This window comes from Emys orbicularis, chromosome 5, assembly GCF_028017835.1.
Source record: "Emys orbicularis isolate rEmyOrb1 chromosome 5, rEmyOrb1.hap1, whole genome shotgun sequence".
NCBI lineage: Eukaryota > Metazoa > Chordata > Testudines > Emydidae > Emys > Emys orbicularis.
Window position 1 is genome coordinate 32,723,485 of NC_088687.1, and position 16,914 is coordinate 32,740,398.

The 16,914-nt window shown below is 41.8% G+C and overlaps 1 protein-coding gene across 1 annotated transcript in view; it reads left to right on the forward strand.

Annotated features, from left to right (window-relative positions):
* DKK2 (dickkopf WNT signaling pathway inhibitor 2) overlaps positions 1-9,353 on the forward strand; it is a 55,545-nt gene extending 46,192 nt beyond the window's left edge. Inside the window, exons 2-4 of the mRNA XM_065405643.1 lie at positions 7,084-7,234; positions 8,381-8,530; positions 9,103-9,353. Of these exons, the coding sequence (XP_065261715.1) occupies positions 7,084-7,234; positions 8,381-8,530; positions 9,103-9,353 (552 nt within the window). The remainder of the gene's footprint in view (positions 1-7,083; positions 7,235-8,380; positions 8,531-9,102) is intronic.
* Positions 9,354-16,914: the final 7,561 nt, after the last annotated feature.

Genomic DNA, 16,914 nt, shown 5'->3' on the forward strand with positions numbered 1-16,914 from the left:
CAACACTGCAGAGAGGTAGGTAAGTGTTATTACACCATTTTACAAACCAGGGAAGAGAGGCTACGTGGCTGAGCTTGTGACTACTCACCAAGGGCCCAATCTGGCTTCCACTGAAGTTAGTGGGTGTTCTGCTTCAGTGAGAGCAGGAATGGCCAATTCTGCAGCCAAGATTAGCACTCAAGGAATTCCTGGCTAGCCCCAGCCTCTCACTGAACCCGTGGCTTCTCTCTTTCTCTCACTATCAAATTAAGGAAGAAAATGAGAGCTGAACAAATGATTCGCAGCCAATAGTCTTCTTAGAGGAATTAGCCTCATTTTCTTCTTGCAAACATCTGAGAGCAAATCATGATTTCCACAGTGGAGGAGCTGATTGCCTGTCTGCTTGCACACACTGCTCAGCTTTAGCAGAAGCGTCAACCGTAGCGTTGTTCACCAGCAACTGTGCTTATGTGAAGTTGAGAATTGGCAGTACAGTGAAGAAGCTGCATAGTCAATGAAGAGTTGTGACAAGCTCCCCTCTCATCCACAGATTTTGTGGCCTCAGATAACAGGCAGCACTAAGGAAAGTGGTACATAATAGCCATTTCCCACCCATATCCCGTTTCTCATACGGCCCCAGCCTGTTAGCCAGTGCTTAATTTGAAATGAAAGAAGTGGCGGGGCTCAAGCAATTTTTTTACTTTTATAACTGATGCAGCAAGCCTGGAGGTGCCAGGGCAATGAACTGCTCAGCCTAGAGGTGCCAGGGCAATGAACTGCTCAGCCTAGAGGTGCCAGGGCAATGAACTGCTCAGCCTAGAGGTGCCAGGGCTCAGCCCCGGCACAAATTAAGCACTGCTGTTAGCAATAGTTATTCTACAACAGTGAGAACGCTCGCACCCCGCTCTGGCCACTTCAGCTAGCCTCATACAGTTTTCTTAAGGAACTTCAAGTGGAGGATCTGCTTACTGCCCTCAGAGGAAGCAGCAAATAGTGACATAGTGGAATTCCACCTATGATATGCTGGACTAACTCTATGAGCAGCATGTAGCCACACGATAGTCCTACCTGCAATGCTCCATTCATTCCTAGAAAGACAGCAGCTAGAACTTGACAGGGGCAGAGTGGCTGCTTGTTTGAGCTTCCTTCACACACAGGAACTCAAATTCATTTAGGGGTAAGGAAGGAGTTGGGCAGAAAGGGGGCAGTTCAGGGCAAAAATATCAAAAATGTTCAGAAAAATGTATGTCCTCTAAGGTATTTCTTATTGCTTGTGTGATGCGGCGTTCACCCCATAGCAGTTCTGAAGAGGTTATGGAGGCAGGGTAGGCCAATTAACCATATAGGCGCACCATCGGGAAAGACAGTCTTTGCTCACCTGACTGGCAGAGCAATGTAAGAGCCTGCAAGTCTTTATAAAGGAGAAATTGCATATGAAGGAGCAGCTGCTCCCAAGTATGGTGAGTCCTGAGACAGGAAACCAGTCACCAGCCATAGGGAACACATAAAAAGGGCCCTGTGGATGATCCACATGCATTTGTGGGCAGCTTTTGAGAGGGTAGCTGTGGGTGCGGGCTGGGACAAGGAGATCTGGGCCCAATGTCTAGTGCCCTGTTTGACTGGGAAGGCACAGGTGGCCTATATGGCTTTAACAAATGTGCAAGTGAGAGATTGAGTTGGTAAAGGTGGCCATCCTGGATAGGGTGGGCCAACCCACTGAAAAATATAGAAGAAATTTTGAACTATGAGATGGATGTGGGAGTCCAGCCCTGGGCTTTTGCCCAGAGGCTGCGGGACTGGACCACCCATTGGCTGAGGAAGATTATGGACACTTTGATCCTTGAACAGATTCTACAGAGCCTCCCCAAGAACACCCGAGTATGGGTCAGATGACGCCAGCCTGCCACACTGGACATGGCTGTTAAACTGACAGAAGAATTCATAGAAGTGGACCTCCCCAGGAAAGCTGGCTGACTCTCTATAGGGAGTCGAACCAGGGTAGTAGACAGATTGCCCCAATTTGTGACACTGGGCACAGATTGGAGCCCATTTCCATTTGAGATGTGGTATGGTGCCAGGGGGCCCAAGCATTGGAAAATGTAACCCAATCTGGAGGACATAAAACCTGAGCGGGGGGAGAGAGGAATACTGAAACTGGAAGGATATGGATTGGTAAACACTGCACCTAGGACAACAAACCATCAGAAAGGGAAAGAAAGTGGGGTCTCCTGAGAAACGGGAAGGATAAGAAAAATATGGAAATAGAGGCAGAAGAAACAAATACCCCAAGCCTGGTAGCCAGGGTTGAGAGGTCATCAGGTCCCCCCCTCCACACACACACACACCAGAAGGACAGAGCCCAGATATAGATTGGAGGGTTGGGAGAAACAGGGACCCTGAGCAACCAGTGAAGGAAGGTAGGCCCTAGACCCTACAACAAAGTAAAGGGGTTTAGGACAGGGAGGCTGATTCCATAGTTTGCCCATGATATGAGGACCTATGGGCAGAAGCAGAATTGTGGGGGTGACCTCTGCCCATCAAGTGCAATTTCTGTGGGTGAAGAATGGATGGACTCCACAAGGGGACCCCAGATGACCATCTTGGGGGTGAGGAGAGACTTCGGCAGAGTAACACCTCAGGCAAGGGAGGGAGACCTGAGGAAAGAAAAAAAAACAGGACCTGCAGCAAGAGGGGAGATCAGTGACAGAGAGCTGGGAACCAACAACTAGGTCAGTACTCTTGTCACTTGAACACCAATTAATTCCCCTCAGGCTGGACCTGACCAGGCCTAATTAGTGGATTAGAATGGACTGGGAGAGCACTAGTGAGCAAATTGCCCCATTAACAAAGGAGGTATAAGAAGGCTCAGTAAGGAAGCGCAGAGAAGAGAGGCAAGCTAGTAGGACCAGAGCTAGGAAGGATCTCTGGGTAGAGAATGATCTTTTCCCTCTCCTCTTCTTGGCAGAGAACTGAAGAAAGATTGAAACTGTAAATGCCTGTGGTGTATGGATCAGTAAGGTGGTGGGATGTTTAACAAGTGAAGGTCTCGGAGTCTGTGTAGACAGAGCTGAAGACAAGAGAGGGACATTACCCTATCACAGCTTGTACTAAAAGTGGAAAAATAAGGATTAGTTTTACCACAAACTATGTCCTGATGTTTTCAGCCAATACTGCTGATGTTTTCAAAACTAAAAATAATCCACTTTTGAGGTTTTTTCCATGGGCCCCTTTGTGATTTCCCCTGAATATTCCCATGACTCATTCTCAGCCCTTGGCATTATGAATGCAGCAAAATCACTGTTTCAGGAGGGCTTTTTTTAGACTTAACATCCATACCTCTCCATGATGTGGCTGAAACAGGATAGTCTTTGAGGACTGATCCACCTGAATGCCATGACACCAACTGAGAGATGCACTTCCAGAGACACCCATTGGAAAGCAAAATTCAAACTCTCTGGTTGCAGAGTCCTCTACCCCAGCTGTAATTCAACAAAGTCTTTGAAATGTGGTTTCTTGCCACCAAAATCAGCAATATCTATTATGAATAGGCTCACAACAGACTGAAACTGTGGGCAGGGGTGGAGAGGAGGAGAGCAGCAAACCCTGTAAAAACAAAGCGTCTGTTATTAGATTTAATAATGCAATTTGAGCTTCCAACTTCCTGTCGTAGATCCGATCTGCATTATTCTGTGGTTTTATTGGAATGACCAAGTCTAATTTTGGGCTGAAAACATTAAATGAGTGTATCTAAATGAAGCTGCAGTGAGTGCTAAATATTATCTATCAGTTTCATTGAGGTTCCTGTATAATCAGAGCTGTGCTTAGTGGATGAACATTTAGAGCCATTGAGAGCGACATGGTGCCCCATAGCTCAGGAGTCGCAAGAGCTATGGTGAGCATGCTGCTCTTTTTGCAGCAGGCCTATCTCTGCTGGCCTAGTTGGGGAAGGAAGACTTGAAGGATGAATTATGGCCCTGCCTCTTCCCTGCCCCTTTTGGGTTAATTTGCACCCCCAGGGATGCGTGGAGGAAGCAGTCCCTGCAGTTCCCCAAATGCAAGAGCTGTGCTCATCCCCTGTCCTTGTGTGGGGTGGAAGGATCCTGACTATCTGCCCCCTGCATACCCATGCAAGGACAGGTACAGGCAATCTACCCCTGAATGGTTACTTGATTACCTAACCCCAGCAGTCAATGTAGTGAACCATGATCAAGGTCAATCAAGCTCACTGCTTGAATAAGTTTCAGCCTTTACATTTTCCACAAAAAATGAACTCAGCTCAATAGAGCAGCTGTGCTAATTTACCATTGTGTGAAAAAATACATTTTCCATGATTTGTATAATTCAATGGTTTAAAGTTTTATTTATAAACTGGCTCAGCCACTGTTGATAATGGTACATTTCGTAACACAGTGAAAAATTCCATCTCAGGCTTTAAATTATTCCCACTCATTTGACACATCACTGGCGAACAGCTGGCTCTCTCAAAATCAGTATCTCCAGGCAGATTGTTACAGTGAAGACAAAACTCTACCCATAAAAAAGGATAAGGCTGTGAAGTGATGCAAACCAACAGAACCCAGGAAACTGAAAGCTGAGGCCGATGCTTTGTTCATTTCCCTCACTGTTATATTTAAAACAAAAACAAAAACAAACAAACCAACAAAAAAATGAGATGCAAAAAGTTTTGGTTAACTTCTTAATTAAAAAGATACTCTTTGGATTACCTTCACACTCCGTAGTGGCATTTCCTGCTTAACTGAAATCAGGAAGTACCCTACTGGAAATCTCACAAGAAAACCAGTTAGTTCTTTAGGGCTTTATAGCCAAATTCCCAGATCAAAGGGGCTGGGATAACTTCAGATAAGTACTTACACTTTATTAAGTTTTGCCAAACCAAATCATGACATGCCTGGTGGAGGGGCTGATTTATGAGGGAATTATAGCATGATTAAGCAATGACTAAAGGGAGCATAACTGTCTACAAATACTGAAGAGGGTAAACACCAAAGGACAGATTTTCCCTGGTCCTTGAGTAGGAAAGTGGACACAAAGGATCCCTTTACTTTCCTCTGCAATTCCCATGGAGAGGCAATGGACAGTTGCAGTTCCTGTGCTCAAGAAGCATGATCCAGAGTCCACTGAGGTCAAGTTGGAGTTTTCCATGACTTAATAGGCATTGGATTATATCCAGTAAGCCCAGAGATTGCTCTCCTCATATATCCCTGAAAACAAGTGCTTGGAGATAAGAAGGGGGCCCTGGCTCCATCCCCCTCGTTGCAGCAGCTTGTAGAGCTAGATATGCTTATTGCATACTTCTCCTGCATGCTGAGAGCTCAGAGATGGATTGTGCTCCCTGAGATTCCTAGGTATGCACTGAAAGTCAAGCCAGGTTGGTTTAGGGAAATCAGATGCCCCATACGGTTTAGGGAAATCAGATACCCCATACGGTAAGGAGTAGGATGAGGAAGCTCCTGGTTAAATGCATCCCCCTCATTTAAATTACCAAATTCCAGTCAGCCCCCCAAGCACCTTCTCTCCCTCCACTATCTATGAAGCAGCTGTGTCAGCTTCTGAGGCAGCTACAAAGGAGAAGGAGTAAATGCCACTGAGTGAAGACTGGTAAATTCAAATGTTCAAAAATAGCCAAGTGTTTATTTGTTATTACTACATGTTCATATGTGAGAAAATGGCCTTTTTAAATACTGCACATTGTGCAGGGAGCGAATTCTTTGGTTGGGAAATGGGCTTTGGGGATGTCTACACTGATGTTTGCAGCTCAGGTAGGCATAATTGAGCTAGCTGTAATCTAGCTAGTATGGTAAACAAATAATTGCGTTAATCATTTGGACTGTTTTCAGTGTAAATTTGGGGGGGGGGGATTATTTCAAAAATTCCTCAACATTTTTTGACAGTTGTTGGGAAACTATTTTTTCTCTCAGCACTAGTTCTGAGAGACATGTTAATATCCCAAATCCAAAAAGTTAAATAGAAAACTAAATAAAACATTGAATATAATTTTAAAGCACGTGTGTGGAAAGTCTTGAATTAATTAATGTGAGCTAACATAACAGTATATATTTGCTTGTGTAAGTAGTGCATATTAAATTATCCTTTCAATCAGATACAGCAGTGATGCACAATGACAGCTGCTTGGGAGCCAGTGGTAGGATTGCTGGAATGGGCCAGGGTCCTTATGTGGGTCTCATGGAAGCATTATGTCTGATCTGGAAGTACAAAGCTTCTTTTTCTCTCTCCTTAGGGCCATATTCTGCTATTCTCACATGAAAAAGTGTCAAAGAGAGGTCTTAGTGGAAGAGAATTATGGTTTTGATGAGTACAGGAGTGTTCCATGTGTTCCTTCCTTAGTGGCAGTCAGGCTAGGAGGATGTTGATACTGTTTGCTTTCAAAGTATCCCACTGATAGGTGTCAGTGGGAGCAGTGTGCATGCAAAAGAAGAATTTGTACCAATGTATTCAGTGTAAATATCACGAGCTTATGGGAAAGGTCTCTTCATCCATGTTCTTTCAAAGTAAAGATTCCACCTAAGTATTTAGCCCAGATTTTAGATAAGATCCAGTGCAGAGGACACTTTGGGAGTTTTACTCTCTTCCAGGTGGTCTCCACCAAAGATAAAACTGCTCATTCCTTACTTTGGATTACTGAGGTTTTATGTATTAATTACAGGCCTCAATAATTTGGAATGCATTAAAAAACACAGGCCAGATTCTCTCTTGCACCAAGATATGCTTGATCTAAGAAGGAATAAGGCTACTAAGGAGCTGGGGTTATGGCTTCCTGATTCTTAAGTTGCCACAGCTCCAACATCAGCTAGATAGGCTGCTCTAACTTATAAAAGCTGGCCATAGGTCCCTGAATGACCATATGCCAGCTGTAAATTGCCATAGAGAAGCACACCTTCATTTCACCCCCTTGTAGCCCCTTCTTGGATCTGATAAATTCTTCCCCCTTTCCTCCCCTCCTCCTGAACATACCTCTCACATTTAGTTTTTCTTGCTTTGGTTTTGCTAATATGATGTGAACTATCTGAATTAAGAATTATTGTGCATTACTACTTTATTTTAAATCCTTTTTTTCTTGACCAGGCATACCCTTGCACTAATGATAAAGAATGTGAAGTTGGGAGATACTGCCATAGTCCTCATCAAGCTACTTCTGCCTGCATGATCTGCAGAAGGAAAAAGAAGCGTTGTCACAGAGACGGCATGTGCTGCCCTGGGAACCGCTGTAACAATGGTACTTAAGCACTCTTCTTGTTTTCCTTTTATATATGACAATGACTGGTTTAATAGCATATATTGACAACATATGTAAGCAGAGGACATGTGTAGTAGTAGTTCTGTTTGGGTTACCACAATTCCTTCTTCAGACCAATAGGAAATATCTCAAAAAACTTATAACAACACAGGGCTTGTATAAATATGTCATATTCTTTCTTCCTTGTGATTAGAAGAGATTCCGTGATTTTGCTCTGCTAGTAAGAAACCTAAGACATGATTTTCAAAACTGTGTGGGCAACTGTATGCCTTGTTTGTGGGTGCAGTTATTTTGATTGCATGCTCAAACTGTATTTGCATGTGGCAATAGGAAGTTCGATGCATAACTAGCCATTTAGAGTGTAGTCATGCAGTGACTGGTCAGATTCACGACTCTTGTGTTAATGCAGTGCTGTTGTGTTTCACACTAATACAATGTCAAACACAGCAGGGGAATGTTTACTTTTTTTTAAATCCCCCTTTTCATTGAATTTTCTGTAATGTCATAGTACATTTCTATTCATTTAAGGTATTGTGAACCACCTCTCTGCCATCTTTTAGATTTTTAGGTTTTTTTAACAAAACCTATATTTCATGACTAAACTATGGGTGTGTAAAAGGTTCGTGCCGGGGCTCGACCCTCCTGGGCAGGAGGGGAGCCACACCGACTCACTACAGGGTGGCTGACAGATTACTTAAAATATGGATTAATTCACTGATTCAATAGCAAACTGGATAATCATTCTTTTTCAGTAAATGTAAAGAAGCAAAATCATCCGTGGTGTTAGTCCACTAAAACAATGCCTTGGAAGTTATAACGTATTCTTGTTATTGTTTACATTGCTGATGCCCCACCTGAGATTGGAGATCCTGTGGTACGAGGATTTGGAGTCCCTGCTCCAAAATGCCTGGAATCCAAATAAACAAGACAGACATACGGTGGGAGGGGAAATACACAGGCACAGAGAGGTGAAGTGATTTGCTCAAGGTCACTAGCAGAGCCGTGAATAGAACCCAGGCCTCCTGAATTTCAGTTCAGTGCCCTATTGACTGGACAACACTGCCTCTCAGCCTCTACCACAGCCTTCTAATAGGCCTTCCCATTTCTAACATCTCATTCCCATAGGTATTTGCATACCAGTAACTGAAAGCATCCTTACTCCACACATCCCCGCTCTGGAAGGACCACGCAACAAGAAAAACGGTCTTTATTCTAGCAAGGACTTGGGATGGCAGAATCTAGGGAGACCACAGTCCAAGCTGTCACACATAAAAGGTAGGATTGCTTTTGCAATATAGTCCAGTTCATTCACCTCGCTGTAGAAAGACAAGATACAGCAATGCAGACCAAGCTGACTTACAGTAATCTGCTATGAAATGTTGGGAGGTCTGGAATTGTCATCATCTGTATATCTCAGGAATTCACAGACCACAAACGATATTATACCAATTTGCTTGTATATGTCAGTCATAGCCTCTGTGCTCCGAATAGCATTTGTTCCTTTACTGTAAGCCATGTGTCAGATGTGGTGGGAAAGTGTATTTTCCATTTGTGCAATCTGTGCAGGCCGCATCTTACTTATCTTGTAATGATCATGCAATATGTAACACATGCCTTTGTGACCATGAGGCTTCATTAGTTGAATTTCTCCTTATCAGGCCTTACAGTAGATTGTATTGATATCCTCCTTGCACCTCTCTAACTCCCCCCAGGCCTTGGTGTTTATGTACTTCAAATACCTGCCGATGAGTATCATATCCTCTGTTTCTTAGTCAACATTGAGCCAGACTATTCTGAATCTATACTTTCTGTCTCAGGCACTGAAATATTTTGTTTGCTTTTCTTAGGGCATGAAGGAGACCCCTGCTTACGATCATCAGACTGCATTGAGGGGTACTGCTGTGCTCGCCATTTCTGGACCAAAATTTGCAAACCTGTGTTGCATCAGGGGGAGGTGTGTACCAAACAGCGCAAGAAAGGCTCTCATGGCTTGGAGATTTTCCAGCGATGTGACTGTGCTAAAGGGCTGTCTTGCAAAGTATGGAAAGATGCCACTTATTCTTCTAAATCAAGACTTCATGTATGTCAGAAAATCTGAATGAGGATTGGAAAAATGTTACTAACAGACTGTGAATTTGTGTATTTGCATTGCAGCATGGTCGGAAATGAGGATTGTAAATAAACACAGAATGGTTAAAGTAATGATTGTGGTAGGAATAGAAATCACCCCAAACTGCATTTGTTTTGAACTGGAGGTGAATGCGATGGCGGCTGGAGTTTTTCCATTATGCAACTTCTTTGTATAAATAATTTCAACAGTTTGTGGAAAATGCTATTATAAAAAAGCACAATGGAAATTATTGACATTTATCAAGCTGCATGGTCCCCTGACTTTTCAAGCGTTCAGTGTTAGGGGTGGGATAGGTTTCCGTCATGGTAATAGACTGTTAAATAAATTGTATACAGCATGTTCCAACACAAAGCAGTGCTTTACAGGAAGACTTTTTCTGTCAACACATTATTGGCTACTAAAATATTAGTGATAAATCGCAGCTGTTAGAGATGGGAATAAAAGTTACTGTGAATGTCCACACACCTTGTTAATCAGGGCTGTCACTTGAAAAAGGAAAGCACTCCTGCAGGGCAAGAGTGCTGGATTTTGCAGGCCCCAGTGGGAGTGGCAAAATCTCACCACACAGTGATTTCAAAACACCAGTGGCAGTTCTTCTGATCAGAGGCATTTAAACAGGGTTTTTTTTTTTTTTGTTTAAAATATATATATAATTCTATAAATATTTAAACTGAAATGCCTTAATCGGTTCATCTTCAGTTACTATAATTAATAGCTTGTATTTGTCTCGGTATACTGCTAGCATACATGGGCTGAGCAGATAAAGCAAAATATGTGCATGATGCGTCCAGAATGATACCCATTCAGTTGCTCGTAGACCTACTAAATATAGTTTTTTGTCAGAACATGCTTGCTTTATGGATAGTTCCATAAAGGTGATATTTTGAAAAGTTATGAACATCTGAATATGGAAGGTTATAACAGAAATTGTTTTGCAACCTTAACTATAAGAGATGCTGCCTGCATCTGCTACAATTAGGTTGTATGCTAATAAATTAAAAGTTTGATACTATAACAGTAACAATAGGCTGTTAGTGTAAATCTGGTTCTTCCATGTTTTGGAGAAGCTAAAATGGATTGGATTCACCTTGCACAGTCAGCAAAAAAATTAAAAAGTTGACTTTTGCAAGCATCTCATCGCCTCTCCTAAAGAACAGACAGTGACATGTGATGCTGTCATCTATGACATGCTGCGAGCCGTCATGTGATGTGACACAACAGCTCAGACTGAAAAGAGAACAGGTTCTGGTTGAATGCATGCTAACAGTTTGGATATTGTTGTGAACAGTGGATTCACATTGACTACAGTGGATAAAGAAATCTGTTAACATAACTACCCTGTTCGTGAACTGGCTAAAACGAAGGATGTCCACCATCTGACTTCTCTCTTAATGTCTTTTCACCTCCTCTTACTTTGCTCACTTATTTTAAAGAATGTTATCTGTGTAAACGTAAGTAAAGAGACTGGAATTTCTTTTTAAAACATCTGATTATATAATTAACTTACTGAAATATCTGTTTCCACATTTTATAAGACAATGGCTCTCCCCTTTGGTTAATCAGTTCCAAACAGCTTGTGTACAGCAGAGTAGTTTACTTTAATTGTGAAGACCAACTTTGGACTTTTCCCCCCCTCTCCCTTTATGGCACCTTTCCCCACCCTTGCATTTCTGCACCAGTGCCTTTTGTACAAATAATGGTTCATATACATCTTCTGACTCAAACTTTCTTACTGGAAATCAGATCTGAACTATGCTTCCTGTATCTCTGATAAGAATCTAAATTCCAACGTATATACCGGATTAAAGAGAATGATTTATAGGATAATATTTTTCATATGCAAGCCAGTTTTTATTGTTATAAAGGGAATGGTGTGTAGAGATAGGCTCTCGTATTCCTTAAAAAGTGATGATCCAATTCCAATCTCACTGTCACAAGTGCTACATTACTGCAACTCCAGTGACTTCAATGGAGTTACTTCAGTGCAACTGAGAACAGAAATAAAGTCTGGAAAGTGAATCATTTCAGCAGAACAACTGAAATACAGAGGTCAATTCTGAAACCCTTTCTTACACCATAACAGCACATGCATATAAAATCAGTCTCACTGACTTCAGTGTGTCTACTCGATGTAAGTAGGGGGTTGCAGAATTGGCCCCCCTAGTGATTTGCATCTTACGTCCTGACTTCTGCATAACCTCCCCTTCTCCGCACAAAACTTAGTATTTGGAGTAATTTATTTACAGGAAATTTTTAATGAGATGTATTTTCTTATAGAGATATTTCTTACAAAAAGCTTTGTAGCAGAATATATGTGCTGCCTGATGACTTTGTAATTTAGAAAAATAATGTATAATAAGATGAAATATATTAAATGTCCTTTTTCCCAAAAATATTTACCCACATTCCTTGCCTGCTGTTTAAGTGTAGGTCTTTACTGAATAGAGTGGATTGGAAGATATACTCAGTATTGCCAAAACATCATGAGTCAGGCCCCAAAATATGTAGACTGGCTTAAAAATCATTAGATATTTTTAAAAATTGGGATTCTTTTGAGTTGTCAGCTGGTTTCTGTATTTGTTTCATATTTTCATATTATTTTACAGCACTAAGAGGGCTAGAAACTTTTTTTAAAGCTGAGGTTTTCAGGCAGTCTCTTGACTGCTGGAGTTAAAAAAAAAAAAAACAAGAAAAAAAGCCTACCAAATATTATGAAACTTTCAATAAAATCACAAGAGTTGGCAACACTGTATACTACAGGCTGGATGCTGAAATCAATAGGAGTTTTGCCATTTACTTTAATACACATGCCTAAAGAACAAAAAAACATTTATTTTAGCTGCTCATTCAAGAAGCAGAGATTTCTACTTTTCAATTAATGGTATCTGTTCACTGATATGTGGTGTATATGCAACTGAGAGGAGAATTTGCCCCATAGGCTATCAAGAATAACTACGTTTTAAATAAAAATATCCCCATCTGCATGCGTATAATATTCAGAGTCTAGGAAATCAAATAGAACAGCTGTTCAGATACTCAATGATCACCGTGGTAAGAGAACACAGATAGAAAATAGCCAGAGATTGTACTCAAACAATATGGCATATTGATATTAATCACAGCATGATTATTCTTGAAAACCTGTGAGGAAAAAAGTAGAGAAAACTGACATTTACCAAGGAAACTTCTGTTTCAGCAAAAAAACCCATTTTCCATCAAAAATTTTTGTTGGATATTTTTTTTTAACCATCTGTAGTCAGTAGATGAGGCTGGGAGAAGGGAAAAAAAATTCCTCAACAGTTTTGCTCTTTCTGTTAATGGCCATTGTCAGAGTTGCTGAGCAGCGGCATATTTCCTTTCATCCTCCTAGTGCCCTCTCACTGCTCTGCCAGTCGGCGGCTTACCTGCTCAGTGCAGCATAGTAGGAGATGAGAGAGGCATAGGGAGTGATTGAAGGAAGGAGGGACAGGACCGAGGTGATCAGGTGCTTGAGGTATGGATTCCACTGCTGACACTCCCTACACAAAGGCCTAAGGACGGGGAGAAAGGGAGCTGCTCCTGTTGCAAGGAATGTGCAGAAGAGAATCTGCTGTGTGAGATCCCTGCAGATTACCCGTAAGGGTTTACAATACAAGAAGAATGGAGTGGGATGGAAGTAAAGCCTAGAGCGGGGAACTAGGATTTCCTGGGTGGGAGGCACAAACTAGGAAAAATTCTTTTAAAAAATGTCAAGTCAACTCTGCCCCCGGCCATTTCCCCCGGGTGTTGCTTTCTTGCCTCGTCAAACCTCCGTGTTTCTACAGGTTTTGGATGTGTCAAAACTTTTCAGAAAAACACTCAGTTTGGGCAGAGTTAGCATAGACAACAGCCTGTTGGTGGCCTAGGATTCCCAGTCCACCTCCTTCTGCTGAAAGGCAGCTGCAAAGGAAGGAAGAGAAGAAAGCAGGAGGTGACTGCTGCTGCGCTGCAGAACTCCATCTGTTCCCTTAGCTATTACTCTGAGCACCACTGCTGTGATTGACCCTGATGGATCTGCAACATAGAGTGGATCTCATTGGAAATTTGTTTATGCTGGCAGTTCTGTGTTATTTTTGGAGCTGCTATTGTTATTGCACAAGTGTCAATGACTTATTTACAAATGTCTGGTACAAATAAAGTCTTTGTTTTGTACAGTACCAGCTTGCTCTATGACTGTTTAGAAGTAGTTTGGTGCATGATGCATTTCCTAAAGCAGAGGAATGAATCTTCATGTAGAAATTAACATTTTTAAATATACCAAGATCATTTTTAAAGAAAAAGACAATTTAGAAACTTAGATGCTAGCAAAAAATCCCCCACCCCATAATTAACATAAAAATACTTTTCAAAATGATAGGCAGATTACAAATGTTAGCCCTGGGCTCCCAGGTACACCTGGAACACACATTCCCCTTTCTTATTGTCAAAGCGGCTCAAGCAGTAATTAACAAACCAAAAATGTTATGAATTTAGGCCCCCTTTGTTTTCTGGTAATCAATTCACAAAGCCTTTCTGAGATTGCATATGTTTTTCATCCATATTTGCTGACTAATTTGGGCTAGTGGTTTTTAGACTGTGGATGGTTTGCAAACTGATTGGTTCACGACAACTAACCAGAAATCACGAATTGTGAATAGCCTGGTACTGGTTCCGCTCCCTAACTGAGTGACTGACATTTTCACAGGAGAATAATAAATGTAAACAGTCATGAATAACACACTATATACACAACACAAATACATTCACGAATGCCAATGACTGGTCAAATATTTGGAAATAACAACCCCATGAGCGGTGGCAAATTCAGATCAAGCCATCTAGTTGCAAATTTGTTTAAACCTCTTTTCCTCATTATTTGAGCAGTTCTAGCTATTGTAGTAATATAGTTATATTTAAGATGGAATAAAAAAAATCAATGTATGTGCTTTAAAAATGTGTTCAGTCAGTTTGTTGGGGGGAAGATGAAAAGTGGCTGAATTTTAACCTTTCAAATATGGCATGCAGCTAGCCAATTGTCAGGGAGGAAGAGTTGCTTTGCATGGTCCAATAAACTAGTGGTTTAAGCCATTTACAAGTTATTATTGTTTGAAAGTCAGTGCTGATTACCACTGCTACTGAATATAATGGCCCTGCCTTTAAACTGGGTGGAGATGGGTGTTCATACAAAAAGTGATGTAAAGACAATAAATCCTATAACTTCACTAAAGACAATGAAATTACACTAATTGTTTTTGGTGTAATTCAGTGGACAATTAAATGAGCATATGTGCTCTAACAGAGGTTTTCCTTAGGTAGAAGAAGCCTGTATCTTTGGAGCAGGAAAATCTGATTTCTGTCCCCCTTCTGCCATGAAGTTCTGAGTGACCACAGCATGCATCATACTGACAATCTTGACCTATGGATTTGTCAGGTTGTTTTTAATTTCAACACACTTCTGGACTTTCTTGTTCTGTCCAGGGTTGAAAATGGGAGCACCAAAATAGCATGAGCAAGGCTGTTCTCATAGTACTGACAGGAAGTAGAATCTTAGTACAACGATTCCCATTGGCAAGCCTGTTTTCATGAGATTTCCAGCTCAAAATTTTCATTCAGAAGGTTCAGATACTTTAGAGAAGTATCCAGAATTCTGGGTATTTATCCAAATCAAACTCCTACCGTCAAACCTTTTGAGGTTCGCCTATCACAAAACCTCTACAGGATATGCATTGTTATACAATTTTGATTATATATGCAGCATAGTATGCCTCCAAAACCTGAAAGTTAAAAAATATATAATGCTGGTAGTAAAAGTTAGAATTGACATGCAACCATTTGGCAACGTGAACTAGTATTGTTTTCACAGTCAGTGCATAATTTATCCATTCAAGGAAAAAAATACACCCCAGTGTAAACAGGCACAACTCTAGCACAACCTAACCAAGTTCTTGAGTGAAACCTAGACTACACAAACATTCCAACACCATCTGTATATATGCTGTACTTTAGTATACCATTTGTCATCTAAAACTAATGCACTTTGCCTTTTGTGTGTTTGTGGGGGTGTGACTATTTCTTGAAGATAAATGTTTGCGAAGAGGCAATACGTCTCATGACACCATAAATCTGTGTTTGTGATATCATAATTTCTGTGCCGGGAATGATTTTGTTACCACCATCAGGGAAATAATTTATTTGAACAAGCAAACAGAAGGAGGCTCTTAATGAAGAGATTTTTCGGTACATACAAATATTTAAATACATTAATAATAGATTTTAATAGGCTTAAAAATGTTTTTTGAAGGATTATTAAAACTCATGCTTCAAGGCTTCAGCCAATCTAATATAAGGTGTTAAGATTCATAGAAGGCAAATTATCCCACAACTGCATACTGTAGGGTTTCTTGCATGTTCTTCTGAAGCATTTGGTGCTGACCACAGAGAGAGAGGATACTGGACTAGATGGAACTTGTGACTGACCCAATATGGCAATTCATATGTTCCTATGTACTCTGTGGCAAGCTGTAAGGATCTAAATTATAGAGCAGGGGTGGCCAAACAGTGGCTCCTGAGCCGCATGTGGCTCTTTTACAGTTAAAGTGCAGGTCACGGAGCCCTGCATGCCCCCCCATTCTCCACCTACCAGACTGTGTTGGGGGGAGCTTGGGGCTTCTGCCCTGCGGCGGAGTGATGGGGCTTCAGCCCCGGGGGAGGCACCTGCCGGGACTCGGGGTGCACCTGCTGGGGCTTGGGACTTCAGTAGGAGCAGGGTTGAAACCTAGAGACCCCGCTCCCCTCAGGGCAGAATCCCCGAGCCCCAGTACCTTGCCACAGGGCAGAAGTCCGAGACCCAGCTGGCGCACCCTGCTCTTAAACTTCTGAAGATTATTGTATATGGCTCGGAGGCTCAGTAAGTTTGGCCACCCCTGGTCTAGAGCAATATCCCCTGGTTTTTGTTTCACCTCAGTGCAGCAAACTGAAAATGTGATGTTGGCTTTGGGTTTATTGAATTAAATATGAAAAGGAATGATACAAGTTGTACCTATCAATTGTTATTTATGTTCATATTACATTCCAGTTATACTACAATGTCCCCCAGTTTTCATTGTGTCACAGATTTTTTTCAACTAGAACATGTAACCACTGTATGGGGTGCCCCACACCCATCCCTTAAGGGGTTAAAGGTGGCTAGGTAGGCCCTTTAACCACTTAAGCTGCACCTGGAGGAGGAGCCAGGGAGCAACTAATTAAAGGATTAAGCTCATCTGTGCAGGAACAGGCAGAGCTTGTAAAAAACAGATAGCTGAGGGCAGATAGGGGCTGTAGGAAGAGATCTGCAATTACTCTCTCTGTGGTTAGGGAGAGTAGGTGCAGGAAGCAGTCCATGAAAACAACAACAACAACAACAACAGCAGCAAGGGGAGGATAGTGCAGACCTTTGCTGCTGGTTGTGGGGTCCCTGGGCTGAAACTTGGAGAAGAGGGTGGGCCCAAGATCCCCTAACAGCTAGTGGAGAAGTAGCACCATTAAGAGG